The sequence below is a fragment of the Salmo salar genome, chromosome 16, assembly GCF_965601325.2.
Source record: "Salmo salar chromosome 16, fSalSal1, whole genome shotgun sequence".
In the NCBI taxonomy this organism is placed as follows: domain Eukaryota; kingdom Metazoa; phylum Chordata; class Actinopteri; order Salmoniformes; family Salmonidae; genus Salmo; species Salmo salar.
Window position 1 is genome coordinate 30192389 of NC_138306.1, and position 15990 is coordinate 30208378.

The following is a 15990-nucleotide window of genomic DNA, read 5'->3' on the forward strand; positions in this document are numbered from 1 at the left end:
CCACCAGTATTCTCACTCAGATAGTTAGTTGCATGTAGCTGTCTGAAATCTATACAAATGCAATATTTGGGCCCACATTATTTTAGCAAGCTAGACATCTAAATATCTGTTCATTTTATCGAGTCTTCACCTAGCATTTTGTTTTTCTTAGAAAGATGTCAGTGGGTTGCTTTTTTTTAAACAGTTTGTCACAGGTGAAACCAATCAAATCAAAGTTTATTTGTCACGTGCGCCGAATACAACAGGTCACCTTACAGTGAAATGCTAATTTACAGGCTCTAACCAATAGTGCAAAAAAGGTATTGGGTGAACAATAGGTAAGTAAAGAAATAAAACAACAGTAAAAAAGACAGGCTATATACAATAGCGAGGCTATAAACGTAGCGAGGCTACATACAGACACCGGTTAGTCAGGCTGATTGAGGTAGTATGTACATGTAGATATGGTTAAAGTGACTATGCATATATGATGAACAGAGAGTAGCAGTAGCGTAAGAGAGGGGGTGGTGGGTGGCGGGACACAATGCAGATAGCCCGGTTAGCCAATGTGCGGGAGCACTGGTTGCTCAGCCCAATTGAGGTAGAATGTACATGAGTGTATAGTTAAAGTGACTGCATATATGATAAATAGTCCGGGTAGCCGTTTGATTACCTGTTCAGGAGTCTTATGGCTTGGGGGTACAAACTGTTGAGAAGCCTTTTTGTCCTAGATTTGGCACTCCGGTACCGCTTGCCATGCGGTAGTAGAGAGAACAGTCTATGACTGGGGTGGCTGGGGTCTTTGACACTTTTTAGGGCCTTCCTCTGACACCGCCTGGTATAGAAGTCCTGGATGGCAGGCAGCTTAGCCCCAGTGATGTACTGGGCCGTATGCACTACCCTCCTGCAGTACCTTGCGGTCAGAGGCCGAGCAATTGCCGTACCAGGCAGGGATGCAACCAGTCAGGATGCTCTCGATGTTGCAGCTGTAGAACCTTTTGAGGATCTCAGGACCCATGCGAAAATGTTTAGTATCCTGAGGGGGAATAGGCTTTGTCGTGCCCTCTTCACGACTGTCTTGGTGTGTTTTGACCATTCTAGTTTGTTGTTGATGTGGACACCAAGGAACTTGAAGCTCTCAACCTGCTCCACTACAGCCCTGTCGATGAGAATGGGGGCGTGCTCGGTCCTTCTTTTCCTGTAGTCCACAATCATCTCCTTACGTTGAGGGATAGGTTGATATTCTGGCACCACCCGGCGAGGTCTCTGACCTCCTCCCTATAGGCTGTCTTGTCGTTGTCGGTGATCAGGCCTACCACTGTTGTCGTCTGCAAACTTAATGATGGTGTTGGAGTCGTGCCTGGCCATGCAGTCGTGGGTGAACAGGGAGTACAGGAGGTCTGTATAATTACCAAGATCATCTCATTGACTAAGTTGTACACCTGAGCTCAATGTTGTTTCTTCCCCTTCTGCCGGAGTACACTCTTAAAATCAAATTGTATTGGTCACATGCACATGGATAACAGATGTTATTACGAGTGTAGCGAAATGCTTGTGCTTCTAGTTCTGACAGTGCAGCAATATCTAACAAGTAATATCTAACAATTCCACAACAAAAACCTAATACACACACATCTAAGTAAAGGAATGGAATAAGAATTTGTATAAATATATGGATGAGCAATGTCAGAGCGGCATAGGCTAAGATGCAATAGATAGTATAGAATACAATAATACATATGAGATGAGTAATGCAAGATGTGTAAACATTGTTTAAAGCGGCATTATTAAAGTGACTAGTGTTCCATTTATTAAAATGATTTCAAGTCTGCATGTAAGCAGCAGCCTCTGTGCTAGTGATGGCTGTTTAACAGTCTGATGGCCTTGCGAAAGAAGCTGTTTTTCAGTCTCTCGGTCCCAGCTTTGATGCACCTGTACTGACCAAGCCTTCTGGATGGTAGCAGGGTCAACGGGCAGTGGCTCGGGTGGTTGTTGTCCTTGATCTTTTTGGCGTTCCTGTGGCAATGGGTGCTGTAGGTGTGTTGGAGGGCAGGTAGTTTGCCCCTGATGATGCAATGTACAGACCACACCACCCTCTGGAGAGTCCTGCGGTTGTGGGCGGTGCATTTGACATACCGGGAAGTGATACAGCCCGACAGGATGCTCTCAATTGTGCATCTGTAAAAGGTTGTGAGGGTTTTCGGTGACAAGCCAAATTTCTTCAGCCTCCTGAGGTTGAAGAGGCGTGTTTCGCCTTCTTCACCACACTGCCTGTGTGGGTGGACCATTTCACTTTGTCAGTGATATGTACGCCGAGCAACTTAAAACTTTCCACCTTCTCCACTACTGTCCATCGATGTGGATAGGGGTTGCTCCCTCTGCTGTTTCCTGAAGTCCACGATCATCTCCTTTGTATTTGACGTTGAGTGAGAGGTTATTTTCCTGACACCACACTCTGAGAGCCCTCACCTCCCTGTAGGCTGTTTCGTCATTGTTGGTGATCAAGCCCACTACTGTTGTCGTTTGCAAACTTGATGCTTGAGTTGGAGGCGTGCATTGCCACGCAGTCATGGGTGAACAGTGAGTACAGGAGGGGGCTGAGCACGCACCCTTGTGGGGCCCCAGGGTTGAGGATCAGCGAAGTGGAGATGTTGTTTCCTACCTTCACCATCTGGGGGTGGCCAGTCAGGACGTCCAGGACCCAATTGCACAGGGCGGGGTTGAGACACAGGGCCTAAAGCTTAATGATGAGCTTGGAGGGTACTATGGTGTTGAATGCTGAGCTGTAGTCGATGAACAGCATTCTTACATAAGTATTCCTCGTGTCCAGATGGGATAGGGCAGTGTGATGGCGATTGCATCGTCTGTGGGCGGTCAGCAAATTGAAGTGGGTCTAGGGTGACCGGTAAGGTGGAGGTGACATGATCCTTGACTAGTCTCTCAAAGCACTTCATGATGACAGAAGTAGTCATTTAGTTCAGTTACCTTTGCATTCTTGGGTACAGGAACAATGGTGGCCATCTTGAAACATGTGGGGACAGCAGACTGGGATAGGGAGAGATTGAATGTCCGTAAACACACCAGCTAGCTGGTCTGCGCGTGCTCTGAAGACGTGGCTAGGGATGCTGTCTGGGCCGGCAGCCTTGCGAGGGTTAACACGTTTAAAAGTCTTACTCAAGTCGGTCACAGAGAAGGAGAGCCCACAGTCCTTGGTAGCTGGCCGTGTTGGTGGCACGGTGTTATCCTAAAAGTGGGCAAAGAACGTATTTAGCTTGTCTGGCAGCAAGATGTCGGTGTCCCTGACGTGGCTGGTTTGCCTTTTGTAGTCCGTGATTGTCTGTAAACCCTGCCACATACGTCTCGTGTCTGAGCTGTTGAATTGCGATTCCACTTTGTCTCGATATTGACGTTTTGCCTGTTTGATTGCCTTGCTGAGGGAACGACTGCTCTGTTTGTATTCTGCCATATTCCCCGTCACCTTGCCATGGTTAAATGCAGTTTCTGGTTAGGGTAGGGGTTACAACCCCTAGTGCAAAAAAAAATATGGTGTAAAGTCCACTGCCCTTCAGTCACTGTGGAGACGACGTCCTTGATCCACTTATTGATAAAGCCAGTGACTGATGTGGTGTACTCCTCAATGCCATCGGAAGAATCCCGGAACATATTCCAGTCTGTGCTAGCAAAACAGTCCTGTAGTTTAGCATCTGCTTCATCTGACCACTTTTTTTATAGACCGAGTCACTGGTACTTCCTGCTTTAATTTTTGCTTGTAAGCAGGAATCAGCTGGATAGATTTATGGTCAGATTTGCCAAATGGAGGGCGAGCGAGAGCTTTGTACATGTCTCTGTGTGAGGAGGAAAGGTGGTCTAGAATTTTTTTCCCTCTGGTTGCACATTTAACATGCTGATAGAAATTAGGTAAAACTGATTTAAGTTTCCCTGCATTTAAGTCCAACTAGGAGCGCCGCCTCTGGATGAGTGTTTTCCTGTTTGCTTATGGCGGAATACAGCTCATTGAGTGTGGTTTTAGTGCCAGCTTCGGTCTCTGGTGGTATGTAGACAGCTACGGAAAATACAGATGAAAACTCCCTAGGTAGATAGCGTGGTCTACAGCTTATCATGAGATACTCTACCTCAGGCGAGCAAAACCTTGAGACTTCCTTAGATATTGTGCACAAGCGATTGTTAACAAATATGCATAGGCCCCCGCCCCGTGTCTTACCAGAGGCTGCTGTTCTGTCCTGCCGATCGTGTATAACCTGCCAACTGTATTTTCTTAATGTCGTTGTTCAGCCACGACTTGGTGAAACAAGATATTACAGTTTTTATTACAGTTGGTTGGATATACGTGCTTTCAGTTCATCCCATTTATTTTCCAGCGATTGAACGTTAGCTAGCAGAACGGAAGGCAAGGGCAGATTAGCCACTCGTTGCCTGATCCTCACAAGGCATCCTGATCTCTTTCAGCGAAACCTATCTTTCCTTTTCCAGCGAATCACGAGGATATGGGCCTGGTCGGGTGTCCGTAGTATATCCCTCGCGTCCGACTCATTGAAGAAGAAATCCTCGTCCAACTTGAGGTGAATAATCCTAGTAGTGGAGGCTCCTAGGTTTTGTATTGAAGTCAATGTACCAAGAGGACGGACATGCTACCCTACAGAGTGCTGTTGAGGCTACTTTAGACCTTCATTGCAAAACAGTGTTTTAATCAATTATTTGGTGACAAATATATTTTGTATAGTTTTATCTTAAATGGATAACTTTTTCTGTTTTACAATTTTTATTTTTTATGAAATTCACTGAGGAGGATGGTCCTCCCCTTGCTCCTCTGAGGAGCCTCCATTGTTGTAAACAAGCTGATGCAAAAATATTATGGTTTTTGACCACATAATAAAATGAGGGCATCTACAACCAATTGCGCTCCAATAGACACTAGATGGCGGCATTTATTCACCATGTCACTGGGATCAGCGTAGCCCTTTGCTTCCCGACTGTTCGTAAGCAGGGTTAGGGTTCCCACACTGCCATATTTCCATGTTACAGCGCTTTTTTACGGAAAACAGATGGAAGACTGAGTGGACTACCTGTGCTAATTTGCTATCTGCATCTCCGAACACCTGTGTGTAAACGGTAGACAGACGCCACAACGGTGTTGTCACTGAAAAATACTGTCTGCTGAAACAGTTAAAACTGGTTAAAACAGTGTACGGTAGTGGAGGCTTGTCGATGAGCTATAGGAGGACGGGCTCATTGTAATGGATGGAGTCAAACATGTGGTTTCCATATATTTAATATCGTTCAATTTATTCCATTCCAGCCATTGCAATGAGCCTGTCCTCTTGTAGCTCCTCCACCCAGCCTCCTCTGTTGTACAGTGTGTGTATTTTGCATTTGTGAAATTAGTTTTATGTTATATGAAAGTAGAGGGATTTATGTTTCTAGAACCTTACTGCAATTGAGAATCGATTCACGTTTAGCTGGAGTATTTGGCAGCTTTGTCTTCCAGAGCCAAATCACCCTTTAAACAGACATGTAAGGTCCTTGGACTAAGGAGTGGAGCCTAACTATTGAGTATGGGCTGTCAAATGCTGCTTTTTAATTTATTCATTTTACAACAACAATTACTCTTTGTCTGACACACTACTGGTTTAATCAAAATAAAACAACTCTATATTTGTTTTTATCAGATCTGTTGTCTGTTCGGCAGGAATTGTAAGTCGGACGCCAACGCAGAAAATTAGTAGATCTGGTTACTGTTGCTTGGATACCTGTTATTCAAACCAGTGAATAAGGGCTACAGCAAAATTCTACTGACAGGAAACGGTGGTCTACTCTTTGTCTAATACAATACAAATGTTGCAGTTAAAATGACCAACTTCATAAATGGCATATCAACTGGCAATACTTTAGTTCTAGAGCATGTGTAAGCAAGCACGTGTAACCAACTACAACCTTTATGATTTTATGGGCTGTTAAAAAAAGAAAAGCTATATTTTGTAATGTTCAACAATAACAAGTTTGATCAATGTTGCATTAATATATCCTCTTTTCGCCCATCACATCACAATGTGTCTTTCTGCATTTCAGCAGGAGGTAGAACTTGCCCCTAACTACTGATACAGGATAAGATATTTCCCCCCAGTTTGGGTAGGGTAATCTGATCCCAGATCTATAGTGAAGGGTAACTTCTAGCTCAACTGGCACCATTTTGTTTTTCCTGCGCAAATAAGTTTCTGTGCTCTGTCCAATGAGGGAACGAAGGGTGCCGTTTTTCATTTGAATGGGGGTTTACAATTCTTGTTGCTAGGCTGTGGATCTTTTTCCAGGAAATCTTCCACTGCAAAACAGCCAAAGCTGTTCCGCTCACATCTTATTGGTCGGTGATGGGGTGGAGTACTGAGGACTGAACAGTACATTCAAAATGGCGTATGTGTTTTTGCTGCTTCCCACAAAGCAACGCCATTATGGTCTATGCATGACATTCTTCAATTATATCTGTATACAATTGGTTCTTACATGGTCATTGCATATTATTTGTAATATTAATACAAATTACTATCAATACAAGCAATTACATCAACATATTATAGGCAAACAATTACAAATGTGGTAGTCTATATTAGTTTGACACTGGTAGATTAGGACATATCTACTGTGTTATAATTATTTAATTGAATAGCCTTTAGCTATGCAACACGTACTGAAATGTAATGAAATTCAGAACAGGAGGTAGTAAAACACAACTTCAGCATTGTTTAATGTTCAAAACTAAACTATTTCACCAATGAAGTTGGTTTATACATCTTTCCTCATAAACACAAAACATTTCTTAAGAAGAACAAACATTAAATGCAAAACAGACAGTAAACCTTTGAGCATAGATCTTTGGACAATAGAAGGGAAATGTTGCCACAATGTATCTCCTAGTTTTAACATTTGATACATTTCAGACAAGTGTATAAAATAAATGTAGAGCCACAATGTTGCATATTTTCCTCAATAAATCGCTTTATAGTAATTATCTAAACTATTAGAGCAGAGGCTTTGCTTGCTAGCCAGGATGCTGGTGTGTTTCAGAGGAAGTTGTGTGCGCTTACGTTGAAAAAGAGGGGGCAGAGCTATTGAATAGGATAACAGTTCATGCAGACCCAGTGAGAAGGACAGACGGAAGAGACCAGCATCCAGCACAGAATGGCAGAGACGCACAACTGTCAGGGTGAAGATCCCGATAAAATGACGAAAATCTGCAAGAAATGCGGCGGTCGCGCTGGTAGAAGACGGGGGATAGCGCCCGTCTCACATGTGGGTAAGAAACTAAAAAACAAAAACAGTTTTCCCCTATAAAGGCGCGTTTAGAAGATGTGGCAATATGGTGGAAAGAGTGAAGGTTCTACGGTCTGTTGTAAAAATGGCCATGGTGTGTTCCCGGTTAAGAATTATACAACAACAAAAATTCGGACCTAATGTTAGTGTGGTTGAAATTCTAAATCGTGGGATGAATAGGAGAAAGAAAAAATGTTTTGCGTTTATTTAAGTCAAATACAAAGTAACATTATTATTGGGTACACTTTCGAGTTCTAGAACCTACGCATTTAAAATGTGCTTTGTCCTTGAAAGGGCAAATGCCCTTGTCTGAAATTGACAGATAATTAACTAAATTGAGTAACGTTACACCTTAACAATAAATGTTGATTTAAGTGGGTTGAGAGTAAGATGAAAGTATGAAGCTTTATATTGTGATTTCAAGGGATGTTCTATTATATAGTGCATTTCGATGTTTTTCCATACAAAAAAATATATATCTGTTTGAAAAGGCTTTATTGCCAGGTTTAGGTCTTACATGCTGGAAAACATTCCAGACAGGTATAGTTATGGCTAACTTAATATTTCAGCTAATTTTAACAGTAGTTAAAATTATTAAATTAAATTTGAAGTTAAACAATATGTTCGATAATGTTGCTCTTTCAATACACAACACAAGTTTTATGTTCAAATGAAACTGCAACGTCTTGAGGAGCATATATAAGCTATTTTTCAAAAAATTGTAAATAGGGTGTTGGCTTTTAACTCTTTGTGTTACAGAATGGAAATAAAAGTCTCTGAAATAATACCATAACTATGTTTGGGGTTATTATTTTAGTAGTTATGGGAGTAGGTTTTTCACACTTCACAAATACAGAACGATTCACTTGATCACATTTCATAGAGGAATTATTAAGAAATACACCCTTTTCCAAGACACAAAAGCTACTTAATGCTATCTTGACCAGGTTATTGAAATATGTCCATACAGTGAGGATGAGATTTGTTTCATGGATATTCAATGTAATCAAGTTGATGCTGTGTTATCATCTTTATAAAAGCTAATTATAAAGGTCCCTGATGCTGAGATATTGATTCAGCCAAGTTTCAAGATTTCCATATTTAGGTACACTATATATTTAAATAAGGTATCATTGATCAGCTGCTATATTGTGGTCATAAATTGGTTGCCGGTTTAATCTTTGTGTTCCATGAACAATTCTTACTAATTTTGATACAAAAATCGTTGGATAAATGGCTACAACGTATATTTCAAGTTGAAAGTATAGTATTTTTGGACATGCATGTATTCGAGAAGTGTAAATGGTTATAAGTTGCTTCTGCAAATGAATTTAGATCACAAGTTAATTATGGGTAGATATTATTTGATCGAGTATATGCCTCTGTAGTATTTGTAGTAACATTTAGAATATAAAATTCTGTACAGATGTATAGAATCTCTTGTATCAGACAATGTATGGCATTCTGCCAGATTTTGTGACATAATCATCGTAATCTAATATGTATATTTATTTTTTCAGGAACCATTGAAGTTTGAAAAATGGGGGAAAGAAGAATACCGAAGTCTTGATACTCGAAAAATGGTAGGTTTGTGTAATAAACTGAGCTTGTAATTGCATTTTATGATTATTAATTATTAACAGTGCGTATCTTTAATTTAGCAAGTACGTTTCTCCTGACTGCTATATTAGACTAACCAATAGGTTGTGCTGTTGGCCTGTTTTCACTTTTGTATTTGTACTTTTGAAGGTTTGTCACCCGGATGGCCCACCAAATCGATGACTAGGGGGATCGGAATGATCAAGACTTGTAAGTATAAAGTGTTCGCTTTTAATTAAAGACTGAGAAGAAGATATAACCTGAAAACAACACATTTTGAATAACATCTATTCCATGTAAAATATTATATAGGTGTGTGTTATAGTGTATCCTAACACTACATTGTAACATTTGCATTGTGTACTCACTTGGCATTTATTTAGTCTGTGCCCATTCAATACTTGAAAACAAGAGGAAATAGGAACATTTCTTAAAATGAATAAATACTTTAAAAAAATCGCTGAACACACTTGTGGGCAGTGTTATGCTTGTTAAGACCACAAGAGGGCAATATTATTCACTATTAAAGTTAGCTCTTATTGCTACCATGACGCTGCTTCAAATCTTCGCAGATTATTCACATTTTGTGGTTTGACTTATTTTTGAAATTTGATTCTCTGCTAAGGTCTCTGTTAAGTGCTTGTAAAAAAAAAAAGCTATTTATCCTCTTTGGGAGAACTAACTGACATCCATACATCAGTACGAAAAAAATGGCTAGCTAGCCAATGGGTAAGTAAAGAAATGATCTCGGACAAGTAAAGAACATCGGAAATTAAAGGGCTTTTAATAATATGCCTATTAATTTGGCTTAACTCAATCTTGCCTAGGCCTAAAATGTATGATCGTTATCGTAAAAGTAGTATTATCCTTGTGTTCAAGTGCTCCTTGGAAGCTAGTATTTACCAGTTAAGTTGCTATATGGCTTAAGTCTGTTCAGGTTCTTTATCAGTTAGAATGTTTCTGGTTGAATGAGATGAGTTAATGTAGTAAGTAATACTAATAAGCTAACTTAAGTTAGCTAGCTAGCTTGCTAAATTGGTCAAATTGGCAATATTACCAATCAAGAAGATGCCATGTTGTATTCTGTTAATATGAAGCATGGTTATCATAATAATTGATAATACACACATGTTTGAAAATCTGTAAATGATTTGTTTGGTTGAAAAGGTGAAAGGTCTGTAATATAATGTCACAACTCGTAGACTAGGGTTGCAGAATTTTGTAATGGCGTCTTTGGGGTCATAGATTTTTTTTAAAGTCAGGAACCCATATTTTTTGTATACTTCTGCACTACTTGAACTGAGCATAACGCATAGCACTAGGAAACCTGATCACTTGAGAGATCACATTTTGGGGAACTTGTATTTTGGTTTGCAAAAACGGTATTCAAGTAAAAGCCTAGATGAGGAACTCCATTCAGAGAGACCACATTTTCAAATAATTGGCCAGTATGAGTGAGTATTCATGAAACAACTTGTGGTCTGGTGTATTTGATGGTCACCTAATTTCTCATCGTATCCCTTACAGAATAAAGACATGGACTGGCTGCCTGTTCCATTCCCTCCCCATGAAGTAAGAAGACAGCTATGTAAGTCTAGTCTGTGTTGTGTGCTGTAACAAATGGAATGTTTCTTCAAATGTCTGCTGTAAATGTAATGTCAATACTCTGTACTAAATCAATTTCTTAGAAAAACATTAAGTTCTGTTTAATAACATTGAAGTAACATAACTTTTAAATAAAAGTTAAAATCCAGGCATGTCATGTTTGCCCAAAACAAAGGGCCTTAAACATAGCACTTGATCTTTAACATCCATAACAATCCAGAGCTAGGCCTATTTATTGGTAATGGGAGTAGGGTTCCCAGTGATGTGGTATAATTTGGAAAAATGATTTTAACCAATTGAGATCAACAGAGATCTACCACCATCACATTCTACCTCTTCTTGCAGTGTTATTAAAATATGTATATTACAGTGAAAGTTTACCCTATTAAAAAAAACTTTAAAAAAAAAGTTTGCATGGTGAAAGCTATATTTGTATCACTCATTGTTGCATGCCACTGAACAGACACTTCAAATTAAGCTAAATCAGTTTAAAGTTACTAATCTCTTAATTTGGTATATGAAGCCCTGTTAGAAGGGCATCCTATTTTATCACAATGATTTAAAGGGATACTGCGAGATTCTGTTTTTCTACTTACCCAGCGTCCAATGAACTTGTGGATACCATTTTTATGCCTCTGTGTGAAGTATGACGGAAGTTGGAGCTAGTTTCGCCAGCCAATGCTAACTAGCGTAAGCGCAATGACAAAGTCTTCAGGTACGCTAGCGTATGATACGTAAAGGACTCGCCCTTTAAAGCTGTACTTCAAATATGCTCATACTTCCCCTAGAAGCAGGAAGTTGCTATTCATTGTTGATAACTCCTGATGCTTAAAGAAGCTTTCTTCCAACTTTCAAATATTCCTTGATTATTCTCTTGCCTGTGGCCTATGCCAGGTCAACATGTACTATAATTATTCACAACTGCCCAAATTTATCCTCCAGTGTTTTTTCTTTTCTTTCATTATCACCTTTAATTTTAAACGTAATAGATTGAAGCTCCTTTTTTCACTTGGTCAGTGTATTCTGACATAAAACATAAACTACTGCATTATGCTATTCTACCTATTTCCTATTTGGGATAATAAAGTAACCTACCTACTACTATTATGATTCAGTATTTTCTGACTTATTCGGGAGGAATTTCACTTTTCTAAAAGTCAAACGATCACACTTAGGCCATGCTGTCTTTTTTTCTTCAGTAAAAAGGTGAAATGCGAAATAATGCTGTATTAATTAGACCCAACCCACCTCTACTAATGGATTTTTTTGCATGTCCCCTAAATTATAACTTCAAACTAAAGGCCCAATGGATATTTCCTTGTACTTTGAATACGAGATGGTTTCTCGTAATAATTCAGTTGTTTTCTTGGCAGGATCCTCAAAATCCTCACTTTGTTTTCACTTGTTGAACTGACATCTTGGGTCGGAAACTGCCTCTATTGTTTCTTGGCTCATGTGAATGCGTAATAGATTTTGAGAACTTTTTATTATTCTGGTTCTTATTAAAATTATTATTCTCATTTTTTGTGATTTCCTCTCTTCCTTGGTGAATCTCTGCTGGTCATGTGTGGAAGTTTGAGGCAGGGTGCATGCAGAGGAAGCACATTTAGCATATTTTATGCAGTTTAACTCCATGCATGATTACTATTGTTGGAGTTTTGTTAACAAATAAAGCAGCAGTAGTTTAGATACAACTCTAATAGTTTATCAATGTCAATTGGCCAAAAGTGGATTATGAGATTAACTCATGCCAGCGTGTGCTCACTTTGATTCCTGTGAACCCCCTAGTGGGCAGTTTAAGTAGTTTCGCCTAGCTTGACAGTAAAATAATAATAAATCCTATCAAATTAATGTCACCACCTTATTGTATATCTATTCTAATGAACATAGTGTAATCCCAAAAGTAGATCACAAGCCATGGGTTGTATGAACGATTTTCATTTGTCAGATATAAATAACTACTTTACATTATCCATGCTAAAATGATACGTTATACTGATCTGTAATATGTTTTGATTAACAGACATTTTGTAACATTCCATTTGCTTAGCTTTCACCAGCATTTCCTGTTTTGTCTTTGTTGTTTTCAAATTATTCAGCTGTAAAATTTGTTGAATGCTTGCTATTAAATTGCATAATGCTGCGTTCGTGTGCTCTCGGAATCATCGGAAATTTGGGACTGGGATACCTCTGGAAAGCTCCCAGAATTTACGTAATTACGGGTTTCCGACATCCAAAACCAATCATAACGAGCGCCCAAGTATGAAATAGTCGTTGTACTCCCAATGTTTCCCCGTTCAGGTAGTTTTGGGTTTCCTACTTCCGGGGAACATGTGAACGAAGCATAATAATATTTGACTTTAGATTTATTGTTAAAACACTCGTGAGAATCATAGATTTGTAAAGGTTTTAAATGATTGCTTTTGTGGAAATTTGAACAGCTGACTTGCATTACTTTTAGTATTCCATCCCCCAAAAATATTCACTTAATTATCAAACATTCATATTTGAAAATCATGGGCACAAGGTCATTTGGGGCGAATAGGGCTGAATCTTCCAATTATATTCACGCTTTGTCCAATCTGTCTGCATATTACAAATTTGTATGGGTAGTAAGGATTCAGCCCTTAATGCTCTTAGGTAAACATTCTGGATTTTGGGGGATTTATTTGAATTGCGATATTTGTCACTGCATACTGCTATGATACAGACATTTTAACTTTGGGTTTCATTACCAACTCGACTTTCAGCTAGCTATTGAGCATTGGAATTGGAATCTTTTGTGGTGTTGAAGCTATTTTCGCAGGCAAATTCCAACTGATGGGTTAGGACAAAAGTGAAGTCCTAATTAAATGTAATTGGAGTTTTCGACTCATTTTCTTTTTCTTAATTCCATTAAAGACCCCATTCTACTGGACATTGAAGTGGAGACAACTGCTTTGTCATCAAGATGGCGGCGTTGATTTGGGAGCTAATTGGATTTTTGAAAAGCTGACTGTATGGACTTTTCAAGATTTTATTTTACTGGATAAGATGCATCAATTGGAATTACTTTGAAAACTTTGACATGGACTCTTGTGTTTTGGATGTGCTGGCAATTCTTTGGATTCAATTGTTTGAATATTGTAATAGTTTCCTTTACTGAATTCAGTTACACTACTTTTGTACTTCTGTGATTTCCTAATAGGATGTTATTTATGTTAAATAAAACATTGCAATTTTCACTATTCTGACTTTCTTTCATTGATCAATATGCTACTCAAGAATGTTACAAGACTATTGTATTTTCGCTAAATGTGAAAATTCTCTCCAACTGAATCAATTTTACTCAAATGTAATCAAGTTTCTGGTATTTTCTGGGGCTTCCGATTACTCCTGTTTACTGGAAGGTATGATACATTTGCCTTGTACAATCTAAATTGACATTTAATAGTGCTAGCTAAATTAGGCCTACTAACTTTAAATAAGATCGGAGGAATTGGAGGGTAAACGCAAGTCATAGTTTACACAACTTTTTATTTGGTGAACTTTTACACCTATTACGCTAAGGTTTTTTTGCTCAAGCGTTTACGCTACTTGTCTCCATTACGAGCAATACTTAACAATGTAGCAACTTTCTTTTACTATTTATATCCCTGGTTAATTTAATTGACCAGTTTATTACTTCCTACACTTTTTGTAGGACTGTTCTGTGTTCACAATCCAACTCGTAATTGGCAAACATATATTTTATTTTTTTTGAAAAATACTGAAGTCAAATGAAAGGGTATGGCTTCTAGTGATCAACGCATTACATGGTGTTGGGGCTGGCTAATCCATACAGTTATACTCTGCATTTCTACATAGCTCTACATAATACACATTTAAAACAGAGCCTTTGGCAAGAACCGAAATGGTGGCCAAGGCTCTGCCTCTAAAATGGCTCCTGAAGTCATACTTCCTGTCTGAGCAGGAAGTGATGGGTCTTAGTGTTTCATTTTTTTTGTACAAATATAACTCTTATTGATAAAATATGGATATGACTTTGGCAAAGGCTATCCTCTTGAAGTGAAGCAACTTTTTATGAAATAAAAATGTAATATAGGTTTGCCGTTTTTATTCAAAATAAAGGGGGTGGGACTTTGGGACATCACCTGAGTGTGGGGTAAATGGAAATAACGTCAATCAAAGGCAAAGCTTTCAGAGCTAGGAAGGAGCTCTAGATGGCGGATGAGCCTTGGGAAGGGGAACAATTCATTGGGCTTTCGTCAGCCCTTTTCTTTTTCATGAAATCAAGCTGGAATATGCCGCTCTATGAATATTTTTTTATTTAAAATAAAAACTAGTACTATAGTGAACAGTAGATTAGGTTTACTGCTTTTATTTAATTCGTTTTTCGTCGTGTATATCGGTTTTACTGAGTGTATGCGCGAGTCGTTGTCTTCTCTGCCTAGGTCTGGCAGCCATGGCGCGCCTCCATTTTTCGTCTGCTCTGTGAAGAGCTCTAGCCTTTCGTATCACGATCACTTGTGTTGACGCTTCAATATCCTATTAATGTTTTTTTCCCCCCTAATGTTTACTTTCATTCAACCTTTTTTTTTTTAAATACCTTTTTTTTGGTCATGAGTATTATATAGTCTATAGCCTACTTTGCGGATGTGAATCTAATACTTCATTATACCTTACTGTACATGGAATAGGTATGTTTACATTTTTATAATGCCTACAATCGATTGAATTTTTATTTATTTAACACATTTTGGTCGTCCTTTGTCTGATGACGCAGTTAGAATTAGTGCATGTGGCTCGGTCGGTGGATCTAATTGTAATTCTCAACACTTGGCTTTTTAATTACAGGATGTCATCAGTTGTCATTTATTCATCGATAATTTATATATTAATATATATCCAATTTAAACGCCTACCACAACGTTGTCTTATTTCGTAACGTCAAGGATTTTACTGTCCTCTGAGAAAAACTATCTTATGGGACTTTTATGATAGTTCATCACTCTTCTAACTTTTGACAGCAAATACCAGCACATAAGATCATCAAATCCAACGTTTTCAAGTTAAAACGATGATGAAGAATAAGAATAAAAAGCAAGAAGATGAAGGTTCGACTCAAAGCAATGCATCAAGGTACGATCATCTATTTTAACTTTTTTGACATCTGTTTTCATTGTTTACCTTGACAAGCATGGTTGATCGCCTGTGGACACATTTGTTACATAGTTTTAACGATTTGTACCAGTTTCAAACCAATGACCTTGGTCTTGTTTAATAGCCACACCCTAATTTTGCTAGCATTTTGTTACACTAAAGACTGAACTTTCAGGCCCATGTTATTGCATCTTTACCCACATGTATACAACCTAGAATAAGTTTAATTGGGCTTTTCCCCAAGAACAAATGCATGATTTCAATGTTTGTTGTTCCATCGTTACAATGTGATATGACCTTGTCATATTAGTCGATACTGCATTGCACCATTTGAACATGCAA

The 15990-nt window shown here is 38.7% G+C and overlaps 1 protein-coding gene across 4 annotated transcripts in view; it reads left to right on the forward strand.

Moving 5' to 3' along the window:
• Positions 1–7063: 7063 nt before the first annotated feature.
• The window catches only part of chd2 (chromodomain helicase DNA binding protein 2), a 31691-nt gene continuing 22764 nt past the window's right edge, over positions 7064–15990 (forward strand). For 2 of the 4 annotated variants that reach the window (XM_014149129.3, XM_082962669.1), the window contains exons 1-6: positions 7064–7285; positions 8823–8885; positions 9052–9111; positions 10429–10489; positions 13408–15185; positions 15516–15627. In XM_014149129.3, the coding sequence (XP_014004604.2) occupies positions 15566–15627 (62 nt within the window). In that variant the 5' untranslated portion in view covers positions 7064–7285; positions 8823–8885; positions 9052–9111; ... (1 more) ...; positions 13408–15185; positions 15516–15565. Of the gene's footprint in view, positions 7286–8822; positions 8886–9051; positions 9112–10428; positions 10490–13407; positions 15628–15990 lie in introns of all 4 variants that reach the window. The other 2 variants (XM_082962668.1, XM_082962667.1) reach the window with 2 other exon arrangements.